Below are 26,211 nucleotides of genomic sequence, written 5' to 3'. Positions count from 1 at the left end.
TCTTTTGTCTTCAATTGCACATAAAAGCATTTAATGAACTTAATAATTAAACCCAACTTAATAGTTGAACCACTGTCATATTTTCAGTTCTTGTTTAATAGCAATTAGTATGATACAGGTGTGTGCAGCTAGAACTGTGAAGAATTATCGTATCGCAAAATCGTCAGAAATTTGATAATCTGATTAAGTTCCTCAAGAAAAAATATTCTAAAGAAGCATTACTGGCAAATTTAATAAGCTGGATATTTTAAAACTTGATTGATAGAAATGTAAGGCAAAGAACAATAAGCAAGGGAACTAAATCCGTGGATTCTAGCCGCCAGCCCATTTTATAGCTGCAGGGCAATAAAAGCCCATCTCCTTCATGAAATGAAATGTGGAGCGTCAACTGGTCACGGTGGCTTTAAAAATTTTCAGATTCTTCACCATATTTAATTGATGAAAGCTGACTCCAGTCATGTGGCAGCCACCACCTTCTGCAGAGATTTCTTCTGTTATCACACCAGTGGAACCTGGGGCAGCAGTGTTTCCCATCCCAACAACAGTGAGCCTGGAAGGGAAATATCAGTGAGGAAAGTAATGGTGGATTAAAATAATGAGAGTTTATAACATGAACAGTCTGGTCAGGCACATGTTTGAATAAATGGACTCCAATTAAATGGACCATGACTTTCAATAATAAAAAACTTGACACTTTTGATGGTTGGTCAGTAGGATTGTCAAATCCTAGGAAAAATTCCCAGAACACACACATGGGAATTCATTGTAGACTCATAGCTTTAAATGTTCAATGAACAGGCCCTCCAAAGTAAAAGATTGGCCTCTTCTACCTATCACCTCTCAGCTTATTACGTCTTCCCCCTCTCACCTGAACTCACCTATCACCTGCCTGCGTGTGCTCCTCCTCCTCCCCCTCCCCCCACCTTCTTATTCTGGCTTCTGCCCTCTTCCTTTCCAGTCTTGTTGAAGGGTCTCGGCCCGAAACATCGACTGTTTATTTCCCTCCACAGATGCTGCCTGACCCGCTGAGTTCCTCCAGCACTTTTTGTGTATTGCTCCAGATTCCAACATCTGCAGAATCTCGTGTCTCCAATGGAAAAGATGATTGATTCGTAACAAGACAGAATTGTCAAGAGATTTATTTCATTACAATATTCTTCCAATAAATGTTTTTTTAATGATGTAGATACTGAGTGAATCTTCAGATTCTAATGGCTGAGGTCCATGCATAGCTTCTCTTTACAATGGCACACTCATGAATGCTGACTTACCTTAGGGTACGGGCAACACCCCCATTGATGGTTAGCCATTTTGCAGCATGTACTTCCAGCTTTGCACACATGTGTATCGTCACATTGAACCACTGGACAACTGCTGCTGTTACAGTTCTGTTGAGCTTCCGATACTGTCAATGCAGGTTTCTTGGCGAGCCACGGGATGCTGATGCTATCCATGTGACACTTAGAACTTTCAGTGTCACACTTGGTGCCACGAGGGCAGCAGTGTGCACCATCCTTACAACATTCAGCCTAATTTTGAACAAATATCAAGTTAATTAATAAGGCAGGTAATTTTCACATTCACACCCAGTCATCCAATAAATTATTCAATACAACCCTTTTTCACCAGTGCATTGTGGTTGTAAGGTGAACAGTGAATAAGATGCACTTTTACAGTTTACTCACATCAACATCACATCTTTTATCTTCAAGCTTCCAGTGTTGAGAATTAAACAAAAATAATTTTGAGCAAACAAACACATCTTCATTTCAAGTTCCAGTCTGAGTCACACAGCTTTAGAGTTTGGATTTCTTCATCCTTGCAGCATCAAAGCCCTGGATTGAGGGAAGTAGCTGCCACCTGCCTCTTAGCTGCCGGCTGCAGGAAAACTCTGTTGCCTCACAGCTCAGTTTGTCTTTCTTTTCTGTCCTCACCGGCCAGGATTTTTAAAGAAATATTCTACTTCCATGTTCTGCCAGCTTGGTTGTGTTGCTGAAACTCTGCCTACTCTTCACACCTTCTCCTTTTCCATAAACAGCTTAAAAATTACGGGGAATGTGTACATACGACTCTGCAACCAAGCAATGCTAGGAGATGAGAAAGGGAGTATTTGGGAATGTGAGCTGGGATTGGTTGGCTGGATCAGAATTGTGGTCTGAGATGATTGACGTCTGGGTGGTTTTGATTAAAAAGTGGTGAGAGAATGGCTGAATGTTGATGAGGGAACAGCCTGAGGTCCACATTGTTCCACATTGGCCTCATCAGTCACCTCTGATCCCACAGAACCTGAGTCATCCTTGCTTCTGAGATGAAAGGAGAAGAGCTCTCCAAACATTCACCCAAGTACGAGTGGCTCCATAACCAACTTCTCAGGCAGTGAGTTCAAGACCTCCATTTTTGATTGATTTTTCTTTTCTCAGTTCCCATCTAACCCTTCCACCGATAAATTCAAATCTATATCCATAAGTTATTGACCTCCTTGCTAATGGAAACAGGCCCTTCCTGGGTCTCTAAGAATTGTCTCACCTCAATTAAAGCTCCCCTCATTCCAAAAAAATAGCTAGCTAACCTTTCCCCATAGTCCTTGTTTTCAAGCCCTGATATTTTTTTATAAATCTCCTCTAAATCCACTTTTGTGCCATCAAATGTTTTCTGTAGTGTGATAACCAGATCTGTATACAGTACGCTTGCTGTGGTCCAATTATTCTTTTCTGAAGCTCAAGCATGATCTCCCTGCTCTGTAATCTATGCCTGAACTGATAAACACAGGTACCCTTCATGCTCTTTGATCAACATTCACCTCTCCTGCTGTCTTCAGTGATCTGTGGACATATACTCCAAGATCACTTAGTTTGTTCACACTTTTTAGTGTCTTTTCATTGATAACGTATTTTCTTGTTTGCCTTCTCTGTACTCTGTTCCATTTGGTGCTCACTAAAACAGACCATTAATTATTTTTCAGCACTATCTGACACAATTAATGACATAGGCAGGGAGGGATATGAGGTCCTTCAAAGGGAATTAAGGGAGTTTAGGTAGAACGTTAAAAAACAGGACCTCTAGGATTGTAATCTCAGGCTTATTCCCTCTGCCACGTGCTAGTGAGGCAAGAAAGTACAGTTGCATGTGTGGTTAAGGAGCTGGTGCAGAAGAGGGGGCGTCAGGTCCATGGATCCTAGGGCTCTCTTCCAGGGCAGGTGGGACCTGTACAAGGAGAGTTGAACCTAACCTGGAGGAGCACCAATATCCTCTCAGGGAGGTTTGCTCGTGCTGACTGAGAGGCCTTAAAATAGCATGGCAGAGGGGTAGCAACCAAGAGCATTAGGTCAGCCAGCGGAGGAATTGAGGGGAAGGTAAGGGTTAGGTCAGGTGTGTCTGACAAGAAGAATGGGCAGGGCCAGGTTAATGAACGTGGTGGGACTGATGGGCTGAAGTGTATTCATATCAATTCAAGGGGTATTAGGGGTAAGGCAGATGTACTCAGAGACTGGATTACTGAAAGGAACTACGATGTGGCCATTTCAGATACTTGATTGAAAGAAGGGCAAAACTGTCAGCTCAATGTTCCAGGGTTTAGATGTTTCCGTTACAAAAGAGAGGGACGCAAAAGGGGGGAGGAGTTGCACTGCTGATCAGGGAGAATGTCACAGTCGCACTTAGAGAGAAGCACTCATCAGTGAAGAAATATGGGCAGAGCTTGGGAATCAGAAAGGGGTAATCGCTCTGATGGGGTTATACTGTGGGAGCTCATGGGAGTAGGGGGAGCAGATTTGCAGGCAGATTATGGAAATGTAAAAGCAACAGGGTTGTTATAGTGGGTGACTTTAATTTCCCCAACATTGACTGGGACCCCCTCAGTGCCTGGGACTTTGGTGGGGCAGAACTTGTTAGGTGCCTCCAGGGGGATTTCTTGAAACAGGGTGTAAATAGTCTGAACAGGAAAGGGGCCATACTCTACCTGGTATTGGGAAATGAGACCAGCCAGATGATCGGAGTTTCAGCGGGAAAGGATTTTGGAACAGTAAGTTTTGAAATATTTATGGATAAGACTGGATGTTGGGGAAAGTGCTAAGTTGGGGGAAGGCTAATTACAACCTCTGCGGGAACCTGAGTTAACAAGACCAACGAGGAATGAGAAACAGAAGCAACTATTTGAAGTTGGCGGAACAGGGGATTTGCACAAAGGAAATTGTGTTTTGGAGTAAACGGGAGGAAAGGAAGAAAAACAAGAACAGAAGAATAAACAATTTCTACACGAACAGTCATGACATCGCCTGCTAAATTCAAGCAGGACAAGGGAATTATTACCGAATACGAAACACAAGTCAAAGAGAACTTTGCTACTCAAGCGGACCTGAGAGGAAGACTGCAGTGGATCACACGCGGACCCGAAAGGGTGATGGCCTGGCGGACCGTGTAGGGTGAACCAGGCGCAGGGATGGATGGAGGGAAGGGGCAAACAGCCCAGGAGGGCGCGGCAGTCATCGGTTGCAGCGAGAGGCAGGGAGAGCGGGAGGTGACTGGAAGTCGACCGCAAAGAGGTTTAGGGTGACGCGCCAGGTGGGGAGGTATTGGGGGGTGGGGGGGGAGCATGAACCAACCGATTCTGAGCAGAGCAAAGAGAGCGGGAACTACGGGCGGCGGCAGCAGGATGATCCGGAAACTGGATGCGGACCCGGCAGGGTGGAATGGAAGCGGACCTGAAAGGAATACGGCAGCTCAAGTGGACATGAAAGGGACGAGGGACTGCAGATACTGAAATCCAGAGCCACAATCCGCTGGAGGAACTGAGCGGGTCGGGCAGCGTCTGCAGGACGAAAGGAATCGTTGACGTTCCGGGTCCAAATGTTGCGTCACGAGAGGGAGACGGCAGGGAGGGAGGAGGGAGGGAAGGAGGGAAGGGGAGGGGAGGAGGGGGAGGGGAGGAGGGAGGAGGGGGGAGGAGGGAGGGAGGAGGAGGGAGGGAGGGAGGAAGGGGGAGGGAGGGAGGGGGGAAGAGGGAGGAAGGGGGGAGGGAAGGGGGAGGAAGGGGGGAGAGAGGAGCTCAATCGGGCCTGAGGGGGTGATGTCCCAGCGGACAGCGTAGGGTGATCCAGGAGCAGGAATGGACGGAGCAAAGGGGCAACTGACCAAGTGTAATATGGCACAGAGTGAGGGAGGGAGAGTGGGACGGGGGTGATTGGAAGTAGACCAGGGAAGGTGAAGAGGTGCAGGGCGACGAGACAGTGCACCCGGTAAAGGGGAAGCATGAACCAGGCTGAGAAGAGAGAGCGAGCGGCTGGCAAGAGCTCAAAGCGGCCCTGAAAGGGAGAAGGCAGGCCTGAGTACAAGCGGACCTGAAAGGAAGCAGGCAGGCCTGGGTTTAAGCGGACCTGAAAGGGAGACTGCAGAGTGGAACACACGCGGACCTGAAAGGGTGATGGCCTGGCGGACCGTGTAGGGGGAACCAGGCGCAGGGATGGACGGAGCAAAGGGGCAACCAGCCAAGTGCATTGGGGCACAGGGTGAGGCAGGGAGAGCGGGGGGCAGTTGGAAGTGGTCCGGACAATGTGAAGAGGGTGCGGGCAGAGCAGGGTGAAGCAGAAAACTATGCGGTTAAATGGGATTAGTGTAAATGAGGCGGCATAGACATGGAGGGCCGAAGGGCCTGTTTCTGTGCTGTATTGTGCTTTGACAGTATTGGGCAGGAGTGTAGATCAGGAGCAGCTGTTATTGGATGTGCACGTCTAACACATCTGAGTTGTCCAAAGGCCAGCCGGTCAGAATTCAGGAAAACACATTCCTGTGAGGAAAAAAGACAAAGGTTCCGGAACCTGGGATGTTGAGAGTTGTAAACCTAATGAAAGAACAAGGAAGCAAATGTAAGGTTAAGGAAGCTGAAATCAGGGAGCGCCCTTGAGGAATATAAAGGAAGCAGAAAAGAATTTAAACGTGGAATCAGGAGGTCCAAAAGTGCCCATGAAATGTCCTAGGGTGAGTGGGATTAAGGGGAACCCCAAGGCATGTTACACATATTTTCAAAACAAGGGGGAGAGGGTAGCAGCACTCATAACAAAGGGGGGAATTTATGCCTGGAGCCAGAGGATGTGGGTGAGATACTAAATGAGTACTTTGCATGGGTATTCACCAAGGGAAAGGACATGGGGGATAGTGAGACCAGGAAGGGGTCTGATATTCTACGCCACGTTAATGGCAAGGAGGAGGAACTGTTGGTCTTTTGAAGGACATTAAGGTGGATAATTCCCCAGGGCCTGATGGGATCCATCCCAGGGTATTGGAGAGGCAAGAGAGGAGATTTCTGGGGTCTTGACAGAGATCTTTTTATCTTCTTTGGCCACAAGTGAGGTCCCAGAGGGCTGGAGAATGACCAGTGTTGTTCCTTTGTTGAAGAAAAGCAATAGAGACAAATCAGGCAATTATAGGCCAGTGAGCCTTACATTTTAGGGTTAAGACTTACATCTGGAAAAGCATGGACATTAGGGGTCGTCAGCATGGCTTTGTGCAGGGGGAGGTCAGATCTTACAAACTTGATTCAGCTTTTTGAGGAGATGATGATGGTGATAGATGAGGGCAGGTTTAGGGTAGGACAGTGGATGTTGTCTTTGTGGATGTAAGTAAAGCATTTGACAAAGTCCTTTATGGTAGGCTAATCCAGAAGATTAAGGCGTATGGGATCCACGGAGTGGATTCAAAATTGGCTTGGCCACAGGAGATGGAGGGGTGCTATTTTGACTGGAGGTCTGTGACCAGTGGTGTTCCACGGGTCAAATACTAAAGGTATAGATTTAAGGTGAGGGGGAAAAGTTTAAAAGAGACCTGTGAAGCAAGTTTTTTTATACGGGGAATGGTAGGTACCTAGAACACAGCGCTAGTGGACCAGATACAAGAACAACATTTAAGAGACATTTAGACAGGCACATGGACAAGCAGGGGGTGGAGAGATAGGGACCATGTGCAGGCAGATTAGTTTAAATTGGCATCATGGTCGGCACAGATGTGGTGGGCCGAAGGGCCTGTCCCTGTGCTGTACTGTTCTATGTGAACAATTTTGGTTTCATTGGCCAAGCCCTTAATCATGATTCTCCACTTAAGTCCAAATCATTGATGTATACCACTAAAGTAGGGTCCTTGTATGGAGTCTTTTGGAACCCCATTATAAACAGGATCTACCTCCATTGGCCATTATCCGCTGTTTTCTTGCACCGAGCCAGTTTTTAACCCAACTTGAGACATATTTCTTGGATCCTATTTGCTTTTACTTAGTTGATCAGTGAGACATAGTTAAACACTCTGCTGAAATCCATGTGGGCAGACATGATGGTACTAGTGGCAGTAACATACAACTAACCATCAGCCGTGGACACAAGAGCACCAAAGGTGAAGGAGTGACATTTAGGGGGAAAAGTCAATAGGTAAGATAAGATAAGATTTCTTTATTAGTCACATGTACATCGAAACACACAGTGAAATGCATCTTTTTTTGCATAGAGTCTTTTGGGGGCAGCCCGCAAGTGTCACCACACTTCCGGCGCCAACATAGCATGCCCACAACTTCCTGACCCGTACGTCTTTGGAATGTGGGAGGAAACCGGAGCACCCGGAGGAAACCCACGCAGACACGGGGAGCACGACTGTAAACTTGGAAAGACGAGGGAGGCATGGAGGTGAATTGGGATGAGCACTTGCTTTTGCTCAGTTGAGCAGTTTGCCATGTGGAAGTGTAAAAGGTTTTGGGAGTTGTGAAAGGGAAAAAGGCCGACTGGAAGGAAGCAGTTACAGAAAGACTGGGGGCAAGTAGAAGACCTGATGACTCTGAAGGTAAATGAAGAAGTTGGGGATTTAGGAATAAGCAGAGAAATATGGAAACAGATGAGGGAAAGTAGGAATAATGGTGAGAGGAAAGCAATGTTATGCAAAGCAGAAGGAATGTAGGGGTTGAGAGCCTGCTGAAAACATGAGAAGGTAGATGTTACCAATAAGACAAAGCTGTGCTCATAAATCTTGAGGAAAAGAAGGGTATATTGCTCAGATTTTGGAGACTTCTTTGCTGTAGAAGGCCAGTATTTGCACAGGGTTAGAAGTCAGTTGTTATGCTGAATAGATTTAAAGAAAATCCATTTGGGCTCTTTGGGGCTGGAAGCCATGATACCAATGGCCTCGATGAGAGCCTGTACACCCTCACTGGTACTGGCAAGACCCATTGTTTTACTCTTTCTTCCGTCAGCAATCTGCTGTTATGATTCTGGTGTAAGATAAGAAAAACTACAAATAGAATAAAAGTAAATGTCAGTTTAGTTGGTTTACATTGGGCTATTCGTATAACATTTACATTGTAGGTGTAACCTACCTCAGGATGTGGACAACATCCCCAGTTTCCATCCTGTAATCTACAGCATGTATGTCCATCTGGACAGAAATTTACATTATCACAGTAAATTCTGGATGGGTCATTGCTGACGCTGTTGCTCTGAACTTCCATCTTTTTTAGTGTTTCACCTTCCACTGGATTGCTGAGATCTTTCAAAGCTGCAAATGATGGAGTGATATCACGTTTGTAGTCTGCAGGGCAGCAGCTTAGACCATGGAAGCAACAGACAGTCTAAATATAAATCCAGGAAAATATCATTATTAAAATTTGGTAAAGTGGATTAAGGCTGCTGGTTTACTTCAGAACCAGCAAGTAGAACGTAGGCAATCTAAGCGTGACATCTATCCTATGTGGTATCACCACACAATAGTGATGGAAACAAATGACTTTTGGGCATGTGAAATAAGAACAGAAAGCATCATATAGAGTCTTAGAGTCATGGAATAATACAGCAAGGAACAGGCCCTTCAGCCCAACTTGTCTGTGCTGACCAAGAAGCCCATCTGAGCAGGTCCCATTTGCCTGCATTTGGCCCATATCCCTCTAAAGCTTTCCTATCTATAATTCAATCCCAATCAATTTTCTGGGTCAGGAGTCATTGCACATGAACAGTGTGCCTCCCAAAGAACTCTTGCCAACAGCAGATAAAAATCCACCGGGTGCTGCAGCAAAGAAACACAACTGATGATAAAATACTAAATGCTACAGGAAATCTGGCAAGGAGATAGTGCCAGTTGTTTCTTTCAGAACCACCAACATTTATCCATTTAATTGCCAGCAAATATGGGCAAAGCTGGAAGTGCTGAACTTACTTGGCAATAGTTGGACCAAACATTCCAATATGTTCCACTGCTGGATTTCCCATAAGTCCAGCGGCAGAGCTCAGCCCTCCTGAGATTCACCGGCGTGTACACTGGGCTAAAGGCTCTCAGATCGTGTGCTGGGTTAGACCTGGCCCAGGATCTATAACCTCTATAACCCCATTAACAATGGGAAGTATTTACCAGTGGGGAAAAAGAAAAGTTTCTTCTTTTTATTTCTCTGTGTTTACATGTGGTTTTGATTAATTAGCGTTTTCAATCTCAGCTGACCTTAATTTTGTTTATAATTTTGATTTCTTTTAATTCTTTGTTTAATTTTTAATGGTGTTAAAATCTTTCACAAAATTGGAGTCATGGTCACTGCAGACTCTCTGTGCCTGGAGAGAGCAAGTTCGGGAGCGGGGTGATCGGGGCTGATTGTGGATGTCAGTGCTCTTCCAGTAACATCTGAGCAATTGGCTCATTCCATAAAACTATAACACTGCACTCTAAAGTGAAAGGGTCCAATCCACAACATACTGAGATGCTCCAGCTCTGTAAATGCATCATAGAACATAGAACAGAACAGGCCCTTCCTTTCCACTATTTATTTGTTTTTGTAACTTAGAGTACTTTTAATATCTTTATTAAAAACAACAAATTTCGCGACATCTGTCAGTGATAATAAAACTGATTCTGAGGTCAAGACCTGATTGTCTTGGCTTCACTACTTATCTGGCATCCTCTTGGTTTAATCCATCCTGTTGGACATTGGTGAAACAGGTTACAACTAATGTTGGAAATCTACTTTGCCAGTAGGGAACGTGACCTGATTCACTGTCAGCTTCCGTTAAACGTTTGTAAAAAGTATTCCTCCAGGCACAGAGGTTAACAATAGAAGCAATGGCTCTTGAGCCTGCCTTTCTACTGGACTTGCACTGAGCCATATGGAAACCACAGTAAGTGAGCAGTGAACTAGCATACTAGTTACAGGATTACCAGTTGTCACTTTAGGGTTTCTGAAATCTCATGGACAAGAAGGAACGTGTCTTGACAATCCATATGTTGCCTTTCCATTCTCCGATGTGCTTATCTGCCCCAATGAGGAACACTCTTGGAGACTCGCCGCAGTCTCAAGGGGCCTCTGCAGCATTCATTCCTGCCCCCATTGGTGAGCGCTTTGGTAAGACAGGTGAGCAAGTCAGAATTTCTGAATTCTTCAGCCCTGCCACCTCCATCAGAAAATAAATCTCTGAAATGTAGACGTCAGACAGAATTGGTTTCTGCCCATTTTGTAGCACTGGAGTTGGAAAAGCACTGGAATTCTGCCTTGTCCTGATGGGAATATCAGGGGCCTTAGGCACATATTCGTCATACACAGAAGAGCTCCTGATTGTACCCAGTTATATGTAACAGTCTAAACAAATGTTCATGCTTCTCAAACTGATACAACCATTGGGAATGGCCTGGACAAAGATGTCGGCTGCACGGCACAGAGAAGAAAATGTTGAAGCAGAGTTGTTGCTGTGGGCATTAGGCTACAGAAACTGGCAGCTTGATCATGACAAACTCCATCCAGTTTCTCTCATATGTTTGCTATTCTCTCAAGATAGGATTTATATTAAGATAAGAGATTTCTTTATTAGTCACATGTACATCAAAACACAGTGAAATGCATCTTTTTGCATAGAATGGGGTGGGGTTGGGTTGGGGTTGGGGCTGGGGGTGGGGTTGGGGTTGGGGGTGGGGGTGGGGGTGGGGTAGGGTGGGTGGGGGTAGGTTTGGGGTGGGGGTAGGGTTGGGGTGGGGTGGGGTTGGGGTTGGGGAAGGGTGGGTTGTGGTGGGGTTGGGATGGGGGTGGGGGTAGGTTGGGGTTGGGATGGGGTGAAGTTAGGGGTGGGGTGGGGTGGGGGTGGGTTGGGGTTGGGGGTGGGGGTTGGGGTGGGGGTTGACCTGAAGTCAACACTTCAGGTCAAGGAACTGTAATCAGAACTGGAAAAGTGAGAAGCCAAGCATGTTTTAATGTAGAAAGGATGAGGTGGAGACTGGAGATTCCTCCCGACCGACAGAATTATACGGCTGTTTATGGAAAGGAACAGTAAATGTGGAGTTAAAAAATAGCGAGAAAAGGCAGAAACACTCGGCCTGTTGGACAACATCCGTGGAAAGAGAAATGGAATTAACACCCATGGGGCTCAGACCTGAAACGTTAATTCTGTTTCTCTTTGCACACCCGCTGCCTGACGTGCTGACTGTTTCCAACAGTTTTTGTTTTTATTTCAGATTTCTGGCATCTGTCATGCTCTTTGATCTTCATTTCCAGTAAATGTAGATTTTGTTGTGATTCTAAAGATTCTTTGGAACTTCTCAGTAAACCCCCGTAACCTGTTTATTATGATCCAGGAAGAACAGTAAAGGAATACTATGCTGCTCAGAGTCCTTTGATGAAGTAACAGGGAGGGTCAGTGAGGGCAAGGACCATGTGGACACTTGATAAGGTGCTGTGTGGTAGGTTTGCCGTCTGGAGTGAAGGCCATGGATCAGGAAAAGGCAGCAGAAGGTAATGGAGAAAAGTTGCTTCTTGTCCCGGAGGAATTCAAATTCTACAGGATCAGCGGTAGGACCAGTGCTTTTCTTAATATGCATAATTTACTTGGGCTTAGATGTACAGGGCACAAGAAACAGAATAGATTTCCCCCGAATATCAAAAATCTAAATTTTTAGATGATTTTTTCTTTACCTGTGAAGACCAAAGCTGCAGGTACTACTCCAAATGAGGTCTCCCCAGGACCCTGTACAATCTCAGTGAGATTTCCTTGCTTTTAAACTACAAAACCCTTGAAATAAAGGCCATTCTACTCGGTTCCTGTACCTGTGTGCTTTCACTTTGTTATTGGTATTGGTTTATTATTGTTACTTGTACCGAGGTACGGTGAAAAACTTGTCTTGAATACCGATTGTACAGGTCAATTCATTACACAGTGCAGTTACATTGAGTCAGTACAGAGTGCATTGCGATAGTACAGGTAAAAACAATAACAGAGTACAGAGTAAAGTGTCACAGCTGCAAGGAAGTGCATGCAGGTAGACAATAAGGTGCAAGGTCATAACAAGGTAGATTGTGAGGTCAAGAGTCCATCTCAACATATAAGGGAACTGTTCTTATCACAGTGGAATAGAAGCTGTCCTTGAGCCTGGTGGTACGTGCCCTCAGGCTCCTGTATCTTCTGATCAGAGAGGAGAGAAGAGAGAATGACCCGGGTGGATGGGGTCTTTGATTATGCTGGCTGCTTCACCAAGGCAGCGAGTGGTAAAGACAGTCCATGAAGGGGAGGCAAGTTTCTGTGATGTGCTGGGCTTTCTCTTTGGTATCTCATGAACCTATGCACAATGATGTCGTAGAACATAGAACATTACAGCACAGTACAGGCCCTTCGGCCCACAATGTTGTGCCGACATCTTATCCTGCTCCAAGATCTATCTATCCCTTCCCTCCCACATAGCCCCCCATTTTTCTATCATTCACGTGCCTATCTAAGAGTCTCTTAAATGTCCCTAATGTATCTGCCCCCACAACCTCTGCCAGCAGTGCGTTCCACGCACCCACCACTCTCTGTGTGTGAAAAACTTACATCCCCCTTATACCTTCCTCCAATCACCTTAAAATTATGCCCCCTCATGTTAGCCATTTTTGCCCTGGGAAAAAGTCTCTGACTGTCCACTCGATCTATACCTCTTATCATCTTGTACACCTCTATCAAGTCACCTCTCATCCTCCTTCTCTCCAAAGAGAAAAGCCCGAGCTCACTCAACCTATCCACATAAAATATGCTCTCCAATCCAGGCAGAATCCTGGTAAATCTCCTCTGCACCCTCTCTAAAGCTTCCACATCCTTCCAAAAATGAGGCAACCAGAACTGAACACAATACTCCAAGTCTGGTCTAACCAGAGTTCTGTAGAGCTGCAACATTAGCTCATAGCTCTTGAACTCAATACCCAGACTAATGAAGGCCAACACACCATACACCTTCTTAACAACCCTATCAAACTGTGTGGCAACTTGAGGGATCTATGGATGTGGACCTCAAGTTCCTTCTGTTCCTCCATACTACTAAGAGTCATGCCATTAACCTTGTATTCAGCCTTAGAATTCGATCTCCCAAAGTGCATCACTTCGCACTTTTCTGGATTGAACACCATCTGCCACTTCTCAACCCAGGTCTGCACTCTATCAATATCCTGCTGTAACCTACAGCAACCTTCTACACTATCCATAACACCACCAACCTTTGTGTCATCAGCAAACTTACTAACCCACCCTTCCATATCCTCATCCAAGTCATTTATAAAAATCACAAAGAGCAGGGGTCCCAAGAACAGATCCCTGCGGAACACCACTGGTCACCGACCTCCAGGCAGAATACGCTCTATCTACCACCACCCTCTGTCTTCTATGGGTGAGCCAATTCTGAATCCACACAGCCAAGCTTCCCTGGATCCCATGCCTCCTGACTTTATGAATAAGCCTTTCATGAGGAACCTTATCAAACGCCTTACTAAAATCCATGTACACCACATCCACTGCTCTACCTTCATCAATGTGCTTTGTCACATCCTCAAAGAATTCAGTCAGGCTTGTGAGGCACAACCTGCCCCTCACAAAGCCGTGCTGACTGTCCCTAATCACCCTATGCTTCTCTAAATGCCCATAAATCCTGTCTCTAAGAATCTTCTCCAGTAATTTGCCCACCACTGAAGTAAGACTCACTGGTCTGTAATTCCCGGGGTTATCCCTACTCCCTTTCTTGAACAAAGGAACAACATTTGCCGCCCTCCAATCATCTGGCACCACTCCTGTGGCCAGTGAGGATGCAAAGATCATCGCCAAAGGTGCAGCAATCTCTTCCCTCACTTCCTGTAATAACCTTGGAAATAACCCGTCCGGACCCGGTGACTTATCTATCCTAATGTTTTTCAATAGTTTCAGCACACCCTCTTTCCTCACATCGACATGCCCTGGTGTATCAGCCTGCTGTATACCATAGAACCATAGAACAATACAGCACAATACAGGCCCTTCGGCCCACCATGTTGTGCTGACCTTTAAACCATGCCTAAGACTATCTAACCCTTTCCTCTCACATAGCCCCCTATTTTAAATTCCTCCATATGCTTATCTAACAACCTCTTGATTTGACCAACGTATCAGCCTCCACCACCACACCAGGCAGCGCATTCCATGCACCAACCTGGGTAAAAAATCTCCCCCTGATATCTCCCTTGAACTTCCCACCCATTACCTTAAAGCCATGCTCACAAACATCAAGGTCTCTCTCACTGGTGAATACCGATGCAAAGTATTTATTAAGGACCTTCCCTACCTCTTCCGACTCCAGGCACATGTTTCCTCTTTTATCCTTGATCGGTCCTACCCTCACTCTAGTCATCCTCTTATTCTTCACATACGTGTAGGACGCCTTGGGGTTTTCCTTAATCCTACTCACCAAGGCCTTCTCATGCCCCCTTCTAGCTCTCCTAAGTCCATTCTTAAGCTCTCTCTGGCTACTTTGTAACTTCTCCAGAGCCCTGTCTGATCCATGCTTTCTAAACCTCAGGTAAGCTTCTTTCTTCCTCTTGACAAAATATTCTACATCTCGTGTCAACCACAGTTCCTTCACTCTACCATCCTTACCCCGCCTCAATGGGACAAACTTATCCAGAAGCCCATGCAAGTACTCCCAAAACAACTTTCACATTTCCATTATGCACTTCCCCAAGAACATCTGCTCCCAATTTACACTCCCAAGTTCCTGCCAAATAGCATCATAATTCCCCCTCCCCCAGTTAAATACTTTCCCACAGTGAATGCTCCTATCCCTCTCCAAGGCTATGGTAAAGGTCAAGGAGTTATGGTCACTGTCTCTAAAATGCTCTCCCACCGAGAGATCTGAAACCTGATCAGGCTCATTGCCTAGTACCAGGTCCAGTATGGCCTCTGCTCTAGTCGGCCTGTCCACATACTGTGTCAGGAATCCTTCCTGCACACACCGAACAAACTCTGTCCCATCTGTCCCCTTTACACTTAGGAGGTGCCAATCAATATTCGGGAAGTTGAAATCACCCATGACAACAACCCTGTTATTTCTGCACCTCTCCAAAATCTGCCTCCCAATCTGCTCCTCAGCGTCTCTGCTGCTACTGGGGTGGGGGTGGGGGCGGCATCTGTAGAATACTCCCAATAGAGTGACCACTCCCTTCCTGTTTCTGACTTCCACCCACACTGACTCAGTGGATGATCCCTCCAGGACATCCTCCCTTTCTACAGCTGTGACACTGTCCCTGATCAGCAAAGCCACTCCCCCACCCCTTTTACCTCCCTCCCTGTCCCTTTTGAAGCATCTAAACCCTGGAATATCCAGCAGCCATTCCTGCCCTTGCGACAGCCAAGACTCTGTAATGGCCTCAACGTCGTAGTTCCATGTACTTACCCATGCTCTAAGATCATCAGCCTTGTTCCTGATACTTCTCGCATTAAAGTACACACTTCAGCCCATCCAACTGACTGAAATTTTGCCCTTTCAACTGCCTATCCTTCCTCACAGTCTTTCTACACTCTGCATCTACTTGTACATTAAATGCACCAACCTCTGACCTATCACTCGGGTTCCCATCCTCCTGCCAAACTATTTTAAACCCTCTGAAACAGGTCTAGCAAACCTGTCTGCAATAATATTGGTCCCCCTCCAGTTCAGGTGTAACCCATCCGTTTTGTACAGGTTGTACCTTCCCCGGAAGAGATCCCAATGATCAACAAATCTGAAACCCAGCCCCCTGCACCAACTCCACAGCCAAGCATTCATCTGCCTAATCATCCTATTCTTACCTTCACTGGAGTGTGGCATAGGCAGCAATCCAGAGTTTACTACCCTGGAGGTCCTGCCTTTCAGCTTCCTACAGGGTTCTCTGTATTCCCTCTTCAGGACCTCATCTCTTTTCCTACCTACCTCATTGGTACCAATTTGTGCCACAGCCTCTGGCTGTTCACCATGGATCAATATTAATTCTTCATCATGATGAATGTTTGGAATAGACTTCCTTTGCTGAAGAAATTGGACAGGCACTTACCAGGAACATAGAAAGATAATATGTAGAAATAGGAACACGTTTATTGTACTCACTCAGGCATTTAACAAGGTCATGGCTAACTATTCTGTTGGTGCCACTTTCCTGTACTTATCCCATGCCCTCAAATCTCCAAAGATCTATCAGTCTAATCAGTCTTGGACGTACTAATGACTGACCATCCACAGCCCTCTTGGGTAAAGCATGGCAAAGATTCACCAGCTGCTGGCTGGAGAAATTTCTTCCGTGTTCTGCCCTGAGTGGCTGACCACTTATTCTGAGATTGTGCCTTGGTTCTAGACATTCGAGCAGGTAAACATCATCCCTGCATGTACTCTAACAAGGATGTTTATGGTGTCGCAAGAAAAGACTCTGCAAAATCCATATGTGTTAGTTCTATTGAACCATTAAGCAGTTGATTAGGAAACAAAGGAAAGTAAATAACACAAACTAGAGACTGGATTGGATCAATCAAAGGCAATTGCAATGTTTCAGTCAAAGTCAGAATATCTGCACTTCCCCATGCTACATGGAATTTGATTTGTGGAATGTGATCAGCAAATTCAAACTCCCTAAAAAAGTCATGTTCCTGATATTCCTTGTGTCTTTCAGGAAGTGATATTGGCAAGATGTTTAACATAGAACATAGAACAATACAGCACAATACAGGCCCTTCGGCCCACAATGTTGTGCCGACCTTTAAACCTCACCTAAGACTATCTAACCCCTTCCTCCCACATATCCCTCTAACTTAAATTCCTCCATATGCTTATCTAACAATCTCTTGAATTTGACCAATGTACCTGCCTCCACCACCACCCCAGGAAGCGCATTCCGTGCCCCAACCACTCTCTGGGTAAAAAAGCCTTCTTCTGATATCTCCCTTGAACTTCCCACCCATTACTTTAAAGCCATGCCCTCTTGTATTGAGCATTGGTGCCCTGGGAAAGAGGTGCTGGCTGTCCACTCTATCTATTCGTCTTAATATTTTGTACACCTCTATCATGTCTCCTCTCATCCTCTTTCTCTCCAAAGAGTAAAGCCCTAGCTCCCTTAGTCTCTCCTCATAAGGCATACTCTCTAAACCAGGCAGCATCCTGGTAAATCTCCTCTACACCCTTTCCAACGCTTCCACATCCTTCCTATAATGAGGCGACCAGAACTGGACACAGTAGGATCATACACATGATTTCAGTAAGCGGGAGTAAACCATACTCAGATCACACAAGATTAAACGATAAATTTATTTTCAATACCTCTTCCAAAGGACAGCAGCCATAATTACCAGTTTGAAGTTTACAACATGTTGACTCATTTGGGCAAGAACCTCCATCTGGACATCTCTGTGCAGCAGAAGCCAAACTTGGCAGCAGCAGAATTACCAGTGGAAACATCTGACGGAAACAAAGACATTTATTTGTTGATGGCAGAAAGTGAAGAGAAATCATAAGAAGAGAAATCTGCATAAGGCTTCGCCACTCTATGTCAAAGAAATTCAAGCAACTGGTTATTTTTTGGGGTGTAGTCGTTCTTTGTACACAGCCTAAACAAGCCTGGTCATTCACAGGTCAAGCTACCTCTCCATTTCCAAGGATCCATAAACCCTCCTCTCTCTGGAAATGCATCCATTTGTTTTTTTTAGAAACTAATTTACAAAACTCAGAATTCTCACTTAAGAGACAGGAAACCCCATTATTCCTATCCCCTAATTCCCAGTGGTCCAGGATCTCTGATTATCAGTAAAACAAAGGGCCTCAGTGCCGACCTCAAGGAATATTGCCCACAAGATGTATCCTGCAGGGGATTTCAGCAACATGATGCTGATCGAACAGCCCGTTCTATTCTCAAACAAATCAAACCAAAAAAACAAGATGCCTCAGGCCACAACACTTTGCTCTGTAACACTGTTGCTTGCGTTTCCAATGTTCATGTTTGCCAGAAGAGTGCAGAACTGATGCTGCATGAAGCCCCGGGCAGTCGCCGTGGAGGAGCTGTAACACATCTGGAGCAAAAAACAAACTGCTGGAGGAACTCAGTGGGTCAAGCAGCATCCGTGGGGACAAAGGAATGGTCAACATTTTGCTCCTGATGCTGACATTTCCTTTCTCTCCACAGACGCTGCTTGACCTGCCGAGTTCCTCCAGCCGATTGTTTGTCCTTCCAACAAGTTGCTTTTGTGCTCCAGACTGCAGCATCTGTCTCCACTGAGCAATTCTTGTTACCTACTGCAGGGTAGGTTTCCATGACAACAGTATCAGAGCAACACATTCAGCAGTCTGAGCTTGGCTGACCCGCCACTCGAGTCCTCAGTGTCACCAGCTTCTGCTGGAAGCTAAAACCTTGGTGATTCACAAGTGTGAACATGAGGCTTCCATCTGGAAAGGTTTGGCACCAAGCTATTCCCAAAGCCCTCTGCAAGTATTGCTCTGGAATGGCCTGTGACTTCTGATCTTGCTGACATGACCTGAGCATTCCATTATCCACACTCTTCAGCCTTCACCTATGGGGTGCCCCATTGGTTGCTTTCTCTGGGTCCTCTACCACACAACTTATGTGCAACTTAGTCCTCTGAGGAGTTAACACCTCAGCACTTTTTTACCAGACCTGACTGTAGGCCAACTCACCAGGTAGCAATCCTACCTCTAAGGTAACCTGTACAGCACCCATAGTGTCTGTATCCAAGCGGCTGGGTAGAAGTGACAACCTGTTTTCAACCCAATTCTCTCACTGTTGAGCCACTCCCTGGGCAGGTCAGCTTTTTGAAAAGGATAATGGATAAAGCTAGGGTTATGGTGAAGTGAGGGAAGAATGTGGTTTAAGGTGAGACTGGAAAGATTTAACAGGGGCCTGAGGGTAGTTGGGGGGGGGGGGTGGTCTATGGAACGAGTTGCCAGAGGAAGTGGTAGAGGCAGGCACACCGACAATGTTGAAAAGACACTTGGACAGGTAAATGGATAGAAAAGGTTTAGAAGGATCTGGACCAAACACAGACAAGTGGAGGTAACTTGTCAGCATCGACATTGAGTCAAGGGCCTGTTTCTCTGCTATAGAAGTCTATGGCTCTGTGGTATGTGTATATATGATCTAAAACATGTCATCAGGAGAGTTTGTGGCATGAGGGGAAAGGAGAAGAATACCATCATCTTTAATAGCCTGTGTGGCAGTGCTGGCTGCCGCTGGCCCTCCAGTTATGGAGAATACTCTCACTTCCAAGCAGGAAAAGGCTTGCAGCCATACAGGTCCATGCTGGTTTGCTACTGCCAGTTATCTTCTACCTTGTCCTGCCTAAAGGAGGGGAGCATGTGTCCAAGGGATGTACCATAGAACCATAGAACAATACAGCACAATACAGGCCCTTCGGCCCACCATGTTGTGCCGACCTTCAAACCACACCTAAGACTATCTAACCCCTTCCTCCCACATATCCCTCTATCTTAAATTCCTCCATATGCTTATCTAACAATCTCTTGAACTTGACCAATGTATCAGCCTCCACCACCACCCCAGGCAGCGCATTCCATGCACCAACCACCCTCTGGGTGAAAAACCTCCCTCTGACATCTCCCTTGAACTTCCCACCCATAACCTTAAAGCCATGTCCTCTTGTATTGAGCATTGGTGCCCTGGGAAAGAGGCGCTGGCTGTCCACTCTATCTATTCCCCTTAATATTTTGTACACCTCTATCATGTCTCCTCTCATCCTCCTTCTCTCCAAAGAGTAAAGCCCTAGCTCCTTTAGTCTCTCCTCATAATCCATACTCTCTAATCCAGGCAGCATCCTGGTAAATCTCCTCTGCACCCTCTCCAACACCTCCACATCCTTCCTATAATGAGGCGACCAGAATTGGACACAGTACTCTAAGTGTGGTCTAACCAGAGTTTTGTAAAGCTGCAACATTACTTTGCAGCTCTTAAACTCGATCCCACGACTTATGAAAGCCAACATCCCATAAGATTTCTTAACTACCCTATCCACCTGTGAGGCAACTTTTAGTGATCTGTGGATATGAACCCCCAGATCCCTCTTCTCCTGTACACTGCCCAGAATCCTGCCATTAACCTTGTATTTGCCTTGGAGTTAGTCCTTCCAAAGTGTACCACCTCACACTTCTCCAGATTGAACTCCATCTGCCACATGTCAGACCAGCTCTTCATCCTATCAATATCCCTCTGTAAGCTTCGACAGCCCTCCACACTATCCACTACACCACCGATCTTTGTGTCGTCTGCAAACTTGCTAACCCACCTTTCCACCCCCTCATCTAAGTCATTAATAAATATCACAAAAAGTAGAGGTCCCAGAACCGATCCCAGCAGGACACCACTAGTCACAGCCCTCCAATCCGAATGCACTCCCTCCACCACAGCCCTCTGCTTTCTACAGGCAAGCCAATTCTGAATCCACACGGCCAAGCCTCCCTGGATCCCTTGGCCTCTGACCTTCTGAAGAAGCCTACCATGTGGAACCTTGTCAAACACCTTACTAAAATCCATGTAGACCACATCCACTGCACTACCCTCATCAATCTTCCTGGTCACCTCCTCAAAGAACCCTATCAGGCTTGTGAGGCAAGATCTTCCCTTCACAAAGCCATGCTGGCTGTCCCTAATCAGACCATGTTTCTCTAAATGCTCATAGATCCTATCTCTTAGAATCCTTTCCAACAGCTTGCCCACCACAGATGTAAGGCTCACTGATCTGTAATTCCCTGGACTATCCCTACTACCTTTTTCGAATATGCCTGCTATTGTTGAATAGCTGACAACCTGTGAGACGTGGGTAGGTGGTAAATGTGTGGGAGTCTGTTTGTAGGCAAGGGATGGGCGTGTGTGCATTCAGTGTGAGGCTGGCGGCATTGTGGTGAGAAATGCCATCTATGAGCCCATTGTGCGCACTAATATTGATGTTACGACTTTGACTTTACTTCACTCAGGGGTGACAACCCCTCTTATGGGAGATATTCCCCAACGCCAGCACCTGCCCAGTTTCAGATCACACCCAGACCCATTCCCCGATACCTCTGCTACCTCTTCCCCCTGCACCTCTCACGCATTTTTAAAATTATTGCTCTCTGATTCATCACCTGGCTCCACCCTGAACTCCTTCCCCAGATATCACAGTTGTTCTCTCTGGGTAATCAGGGATTTCCATCTCAGCTTCCTCCCTGAAAAGCACCGTGATGCTGGAGGAACTCAGCGGGCCACAATTCTCCCACTTTAAGTTATCCCCTCAACACCCCCCCACCCTCCCCCAACCAGGCCTCTTCTTTTCTCCCCCTTTCCCAGCGCACCTCTCTTTTTATCACCCTCCTTACCTGTCACCCGTCCCCTGGTGGACCTGCTCTCCCCTCCTCCCCCTGCACCTGCCCGTCACTATCTCTCACCTGCACCTACCTATCACCACCCTGTGCCCGCCCCGCCTCCCCTCTTTTGTCCACCTATCACTGCTCTGCTTTTCCCTCCTATATATCGGGCTTCCCCTTTTCCTATCTTCAGTCCTGAAGAAGGGTCCTGACCCCAAACGTTGACCGCCTGCTTTTCTCCACGGACGCTGCCTGGCCTGCTGGGCTCCCCCAACATCGTCGTGTTTTTCATCTAGATTCCAGCATCTGCAGTCCCTTGTTTCTCAACTTACTCCCTCTCCTTCCTTGGATTTCACTGCCTTTTTGTCATGCCTTCAGTTTTCCCGCTGCATCGGTTTACCTCTCTGCATTCACAACGACCACTTTGCTTTATTCTTAGGTTCTCTTTTTAAGGTCAGATGAGATCCCTCCTTTGCGTTCCCGACCAGCTACGTCCTCTTTCCAATCCCACTTCCTTTTTCTTTTATACGTGCAAAGTCATTCCTCTAAGTCACCACAGAGGCTCGTTCAAACTTGCAGCTGGTCACGAGGAAGGCCCACACTGTACAACGCTACAGCGTCACAACGTAGTTAATGCATTAATGTTACTGCTCTCTCATTTGAAACAACAAACAAAAAAACACCAAAAGTTTACAATTATCACTCTCAGATTTCAGCCCAGTGCCTCTCCTGCCCACTTTTCCTTTTGATGTTTACTCTTTATTTTTGCCATAAATGTAAGTGCCCAGATTTTTTGGGGGTGGGGTTGTGGTGACATTGCAGTAACCTTTTCACCAGATACATCACACATAACATTCTGTGGTTTAGTGGGCAAGGGTTTGGCTCACTTTTCATGTGTCAGCAAGCATTCTGGGTCTGCTGTAGACTGTCACTAACTACACCTCTGGGATGAAGAGCTGCACTCCAAGTATAACTGGAGTAACTCCTGAGTTTTAAAGCTACTGGAGATAAAAACAATCAGTTTGACACAAATGTAAGTTGCTCGTTTACTGGTGGGCAGAAGAGGGGAATAAAATCTTCAACCTGCAGGCAACTATAACTTTGTTATACATTAGGTCCTTTCTACAGATTGCATTTGAAAGACCTAAAGGTCAGAAGGTGGTAAGGAAGACAAAATGTGACAGGCCATGTACAACCCAACACACAGCCGATCAGTGGCAAGTACTTGAGCAGTGCAGGCGGTGACAATCTGCTTGATCAGATGTAGACCAGCAGGCTGCCATCAGAAATAGTTTCAATTAGATGCCCTGCCGCTACAGCCCTTTACCCCGTCGATGCTGATTGTGCTGTGATTGAACAATCAGTGTGGATGTAATTGTGTGATGTTACTCTGTCCACTGTGTCTTTGAATTCACCATTAATTGAATTAGCAAATACAGCAGAATCACCCCCAAGGAAAGTGATAAGGGATTTATAATTCACCTTTCACGATGCTTGAAACTGGTTTACAGGCAATAAAGTACTTTTGAAACATTACAGCCAATTTATATGCAGCAAAGTCTCACAAACAGAAACAAAGCAATTATCAGATGATCTTTCTTTTAGCAGCATTTGCTTGACCACTAGACGAATTCTCCTGATGATTCTTCTAAACATGTTAAGGGACCTTTTACATGCATTCAAGGAAGCTCACAGAGCGTCCTTTTCATATTTCATTCCCACAATGGTGGCTTCAACTTTAAATAACCCTCAGCTGGTGGAACGTAGACAGAGAGTCAGTTAAAGGAGGGTCCGTTACCTCTGAAATCTGCCAAACCCACAGACAGCACACTCCTCCCTCAGCACTGCACTCAAGCATCAGCTGAAAGGTTCCAGAGTGGGCTTTGAATCCACAACTTGCAGACCCAAGGGGAGACTGTTTCTGATAAAAGTCATTAAACATGTTAATTTTTCATCTGCTACTATTAGCAACATTAGTGTCTAGGCCAGTATTTGTGACTCTTTATGTTTTCAGTTTAGGAGAACATTTGGATTTTCTGAAACAAAAGCAAGACATTTTTAAATTTTATTCATCTATATTTCAATGTTTTACACAACGTCATATGATTGCCAGAAAACATTTTTTAATCCAATTAAATAATTTAGCTGATGTGGACTTAACAGTAAAAAAAAGATCTTATGCTCTAAACAATATAATATTAGGCTGCTTTCAACATTGACACTACTTACACTGTTACTTGTGAACTGCCCACTTAAATATGAATGCAGCTTTTAATTGAACTGAAGTTTAAGGAATGGTTTACTCACCGTGCTACCTGATCCTCTTCCAAGGCTCCTGTCCAACTGTGAACTCCCCTTTTGAAGTGTTCCAAGAAGCCAGAGGTGGAACAAGGCATTACTATTAGCCGAAAGGGTTCTCATGTGACATACCAAAGAGGAAGCACTGCTTGTATGACTGAGGAAGTTGTAAAAAAGGAATGATGTCTCTATGGTCAAAGTTCTCCCTTGTGGAGCCAGGAATTGAAGTTGCACAGTTAGCAATTCAGCAGAGCAGGAGAGCAGTATCCACAGATAATCTGGAGAGAGTGTGTGGGGTCTTGGGTTTGAAACAAGGGAGGCAGCATTGTGCTTGCCCTTGCAGCCAGATCGGTGTGAAATCCACATGAAGGAACATGGTGGTGACTGTGGTGGGGAGTGGAGGGGTGTAGGGACAAGGGTGCATAATGCGCTGGTTCAACAGGAACTCGTGGTGTGATGAAGGTATCAGTGTCTGATTTAGGATTTGAAACTGAAAGCCACCAAGCTGGTTAGACAAAACCCACTATGGGCAGAGGGAGCGCAGGAGAAATGGTTTAAGTTTACTTTTCATATTTGTGTGATTGAGGGAGGGCTTCTTGACACCTCACAAGGAGCCTTGTGTTACTTCCTCATTAATGGTGGCAAACTGCTTCTACCCCACAAGGTCCCATCGGATGCCAGCACTGGCTGCACACGTGCCTGGAGATGTAACCATAAGATATCCTGCCTCCAATGGACACACCTGCTCTCCTGCCCTAGGTTGATCAGCGAGGTATACTTACAGCTTTTCCACATCAAAGCAATAGACCCTGCATTACCCTAGAGGTGACTTGTGACTTTTGACCCATGTCCATTATAAAATACAACAATGAATATAATGTTTAAAGAAGAAAAAAGTGAAAAGTAAGCACCAGGCTAAGTGCACGGAAAGTGGGGTTAGTACGGACAGTACCGGGTGACTGGCGTGGAAACATCGGGCCAAAGTTTCTGTGGTACGTGACTCTATGACAATTTTAATTGCATTCTGATCTCTCTCCTGAAATGTTGAGGTCTGCTCTGGGGATTAAGTGAGAGAATTACGTGAGAGGCCTTTGAGGAATGTAGAGATAGCAGGAAAGAGCTCAAACTAGGGATTAGGAAGGCCAAAAGGGGCCATGAAATGTCCTTGGTAAGTAGGATTAAGTAGAATCCCAAGCCATTTTATATTTACATTAAAACAAGAGGATAACGGGGGAGTGGACAGGACCACTCGAGGATAAAGGAGTGAACTCTTGCCTGGAGTTAGAGGACGTGGGTGAGGTACTAAATGAGTCCTTTGCATCAGTGTTCTCCAAGGAGAGGGACATGGCGGACCGTGAGATGAGTGTGGGGCATGCTAATGTGCTAGGCCATTTTGAGATCAAGGAGGAGGTGGGTCTTTTGAAGAGCATCAAGCTTGATAAGTCCCCAGGGCCAATAACCTCCCTACTACTGATGTTAGGCTCACTGGTCTATAATTACCGGACTTTTTCCTGCTGCCTTTTTCTTCCAATATTCTTATTAATTCCAAATAGAAAATACAAAGTACATGAAACAAAAGAAAAGACAAAATGGTACAAAATACATTGTATCAAATCACACTTGAAATCACAATACTTCACAATGATAAACAGAAATGATAGCTAATTAATATTAATAAATTGGAATAATTTTATTATTTTAAAAAAACCAACCCCACTACCAAAACCGAAGCTGTTTGGTAAGAAAATAGACTAATAAAACACCCTAAGGACATAGTAGTATTGGCCAATATCTGTACTTTAAGCACCAAATCAATGGTTTTGAAAATAGTTCAAAAAAGGTCCCCATAATATTTGAACGTTCAGGATAGATCCAGAAATAGAACAACGGATCTTCTCTAAATTTAGATATGACATAACATCCCATAACCATTGAACATGAGTGGGGGGAGTAACTTCCTTCCATTTAAGCAACACAGCCCTCCTGGCAATAAGAGAAATAAAGGCCAACATGTGTAAATCAGAAGTCTCCAGAATTATATCTTTTTGTCCAACAATCCCAAATAATGCAGTTAAAGGATTTGGGTTAAAATTTATATTAAAAAGCACAGAAAAAGTTTTAAGTACCTCTATCCAGTATTTTTTCAAACTCGGACATGACCAAAACATGAATTAAAGAAGCCTCTCCATTATTGCATTTATCACAATAAGGAGATATATCTGAATAGAAACGCGATAACTTGTCTTTGGACAGGTGAGCCCTATGGACCACTTTGAATTGAATGAGGGAGTGACACACACATAATGATGAAGTATTAAC

At 45.4% G+C, this 26,211-nt stretch overlaps 1 protein-coding gene across 1 annotated transcript; it reads right to left on the bottom strand.

Moving 5' to 3' along the window:
• grna.1 (granulin a, tandem duplicate 1) lies at positions 1–24,005 on the bottom strand. The gene is made up of 5 exons (XM_052016064.1): positions 23,902–24,005; positions 17,548–17,685; positions 8,348–8,599; positions 1,272–1,529; positions 1–550 (listed from the first exon to the last, which is right to left on the bottom strand). The coding sequence occupies exons 2-5, from the start codon at positions 17,683–17,685 to the stop codon at positions 404–406; spliced, it is 795 nt and encodes a 264-aa protein (XP_051872024.1). The 5' UTR covers positions 23,902–24,005; the 3' UTR covers positions 1–403.
• Positions 24,006–26,211: the final 2,206 nt, after the last annotated feature.

The sequence above is a fragment of the Pristis pectinata genome, chromosome 5, assembly GCF_009764475.1.
Source record: "Pristis pectinata isolate sPriPec2 chromosome 5, sPriPec2.1.pri, whole genome shotgun sequence".
NCBI classification, from domain to species: Eukaryota; Metazoa; Chordata; class Chondrichthyes; order Rhinopristiformes; family Pristidae; genus Pristis; species Pristis pectinata.
This window is presented reverse-complemented; position numbering and strand designations above follow the sequence as displayed.

Coding starts and splice junctions, on each gene's coding strand:
- grna.1 (XM_052016064.1), bottom strand. CDS start 17,685: ATGTTTCCACTGGTAATTCTGCTGCTGCCAAGTTTGGCTTCTGCTGCA. Junction 8,600..17,547: donor GCTGCTGTCCTTTGGAAGAG/GTATTGAAAATA, acceptor ATTTATATTTAG/ACTGTCTGTTGCTTCCATGG. Junction 551..1,271: donor GGTGTTGCCCGTACCCTAAG/GTAAGTCAGCAT, acceptor TTTCCCTTCCAG/GCTCACTGTTGTTGGGATGG.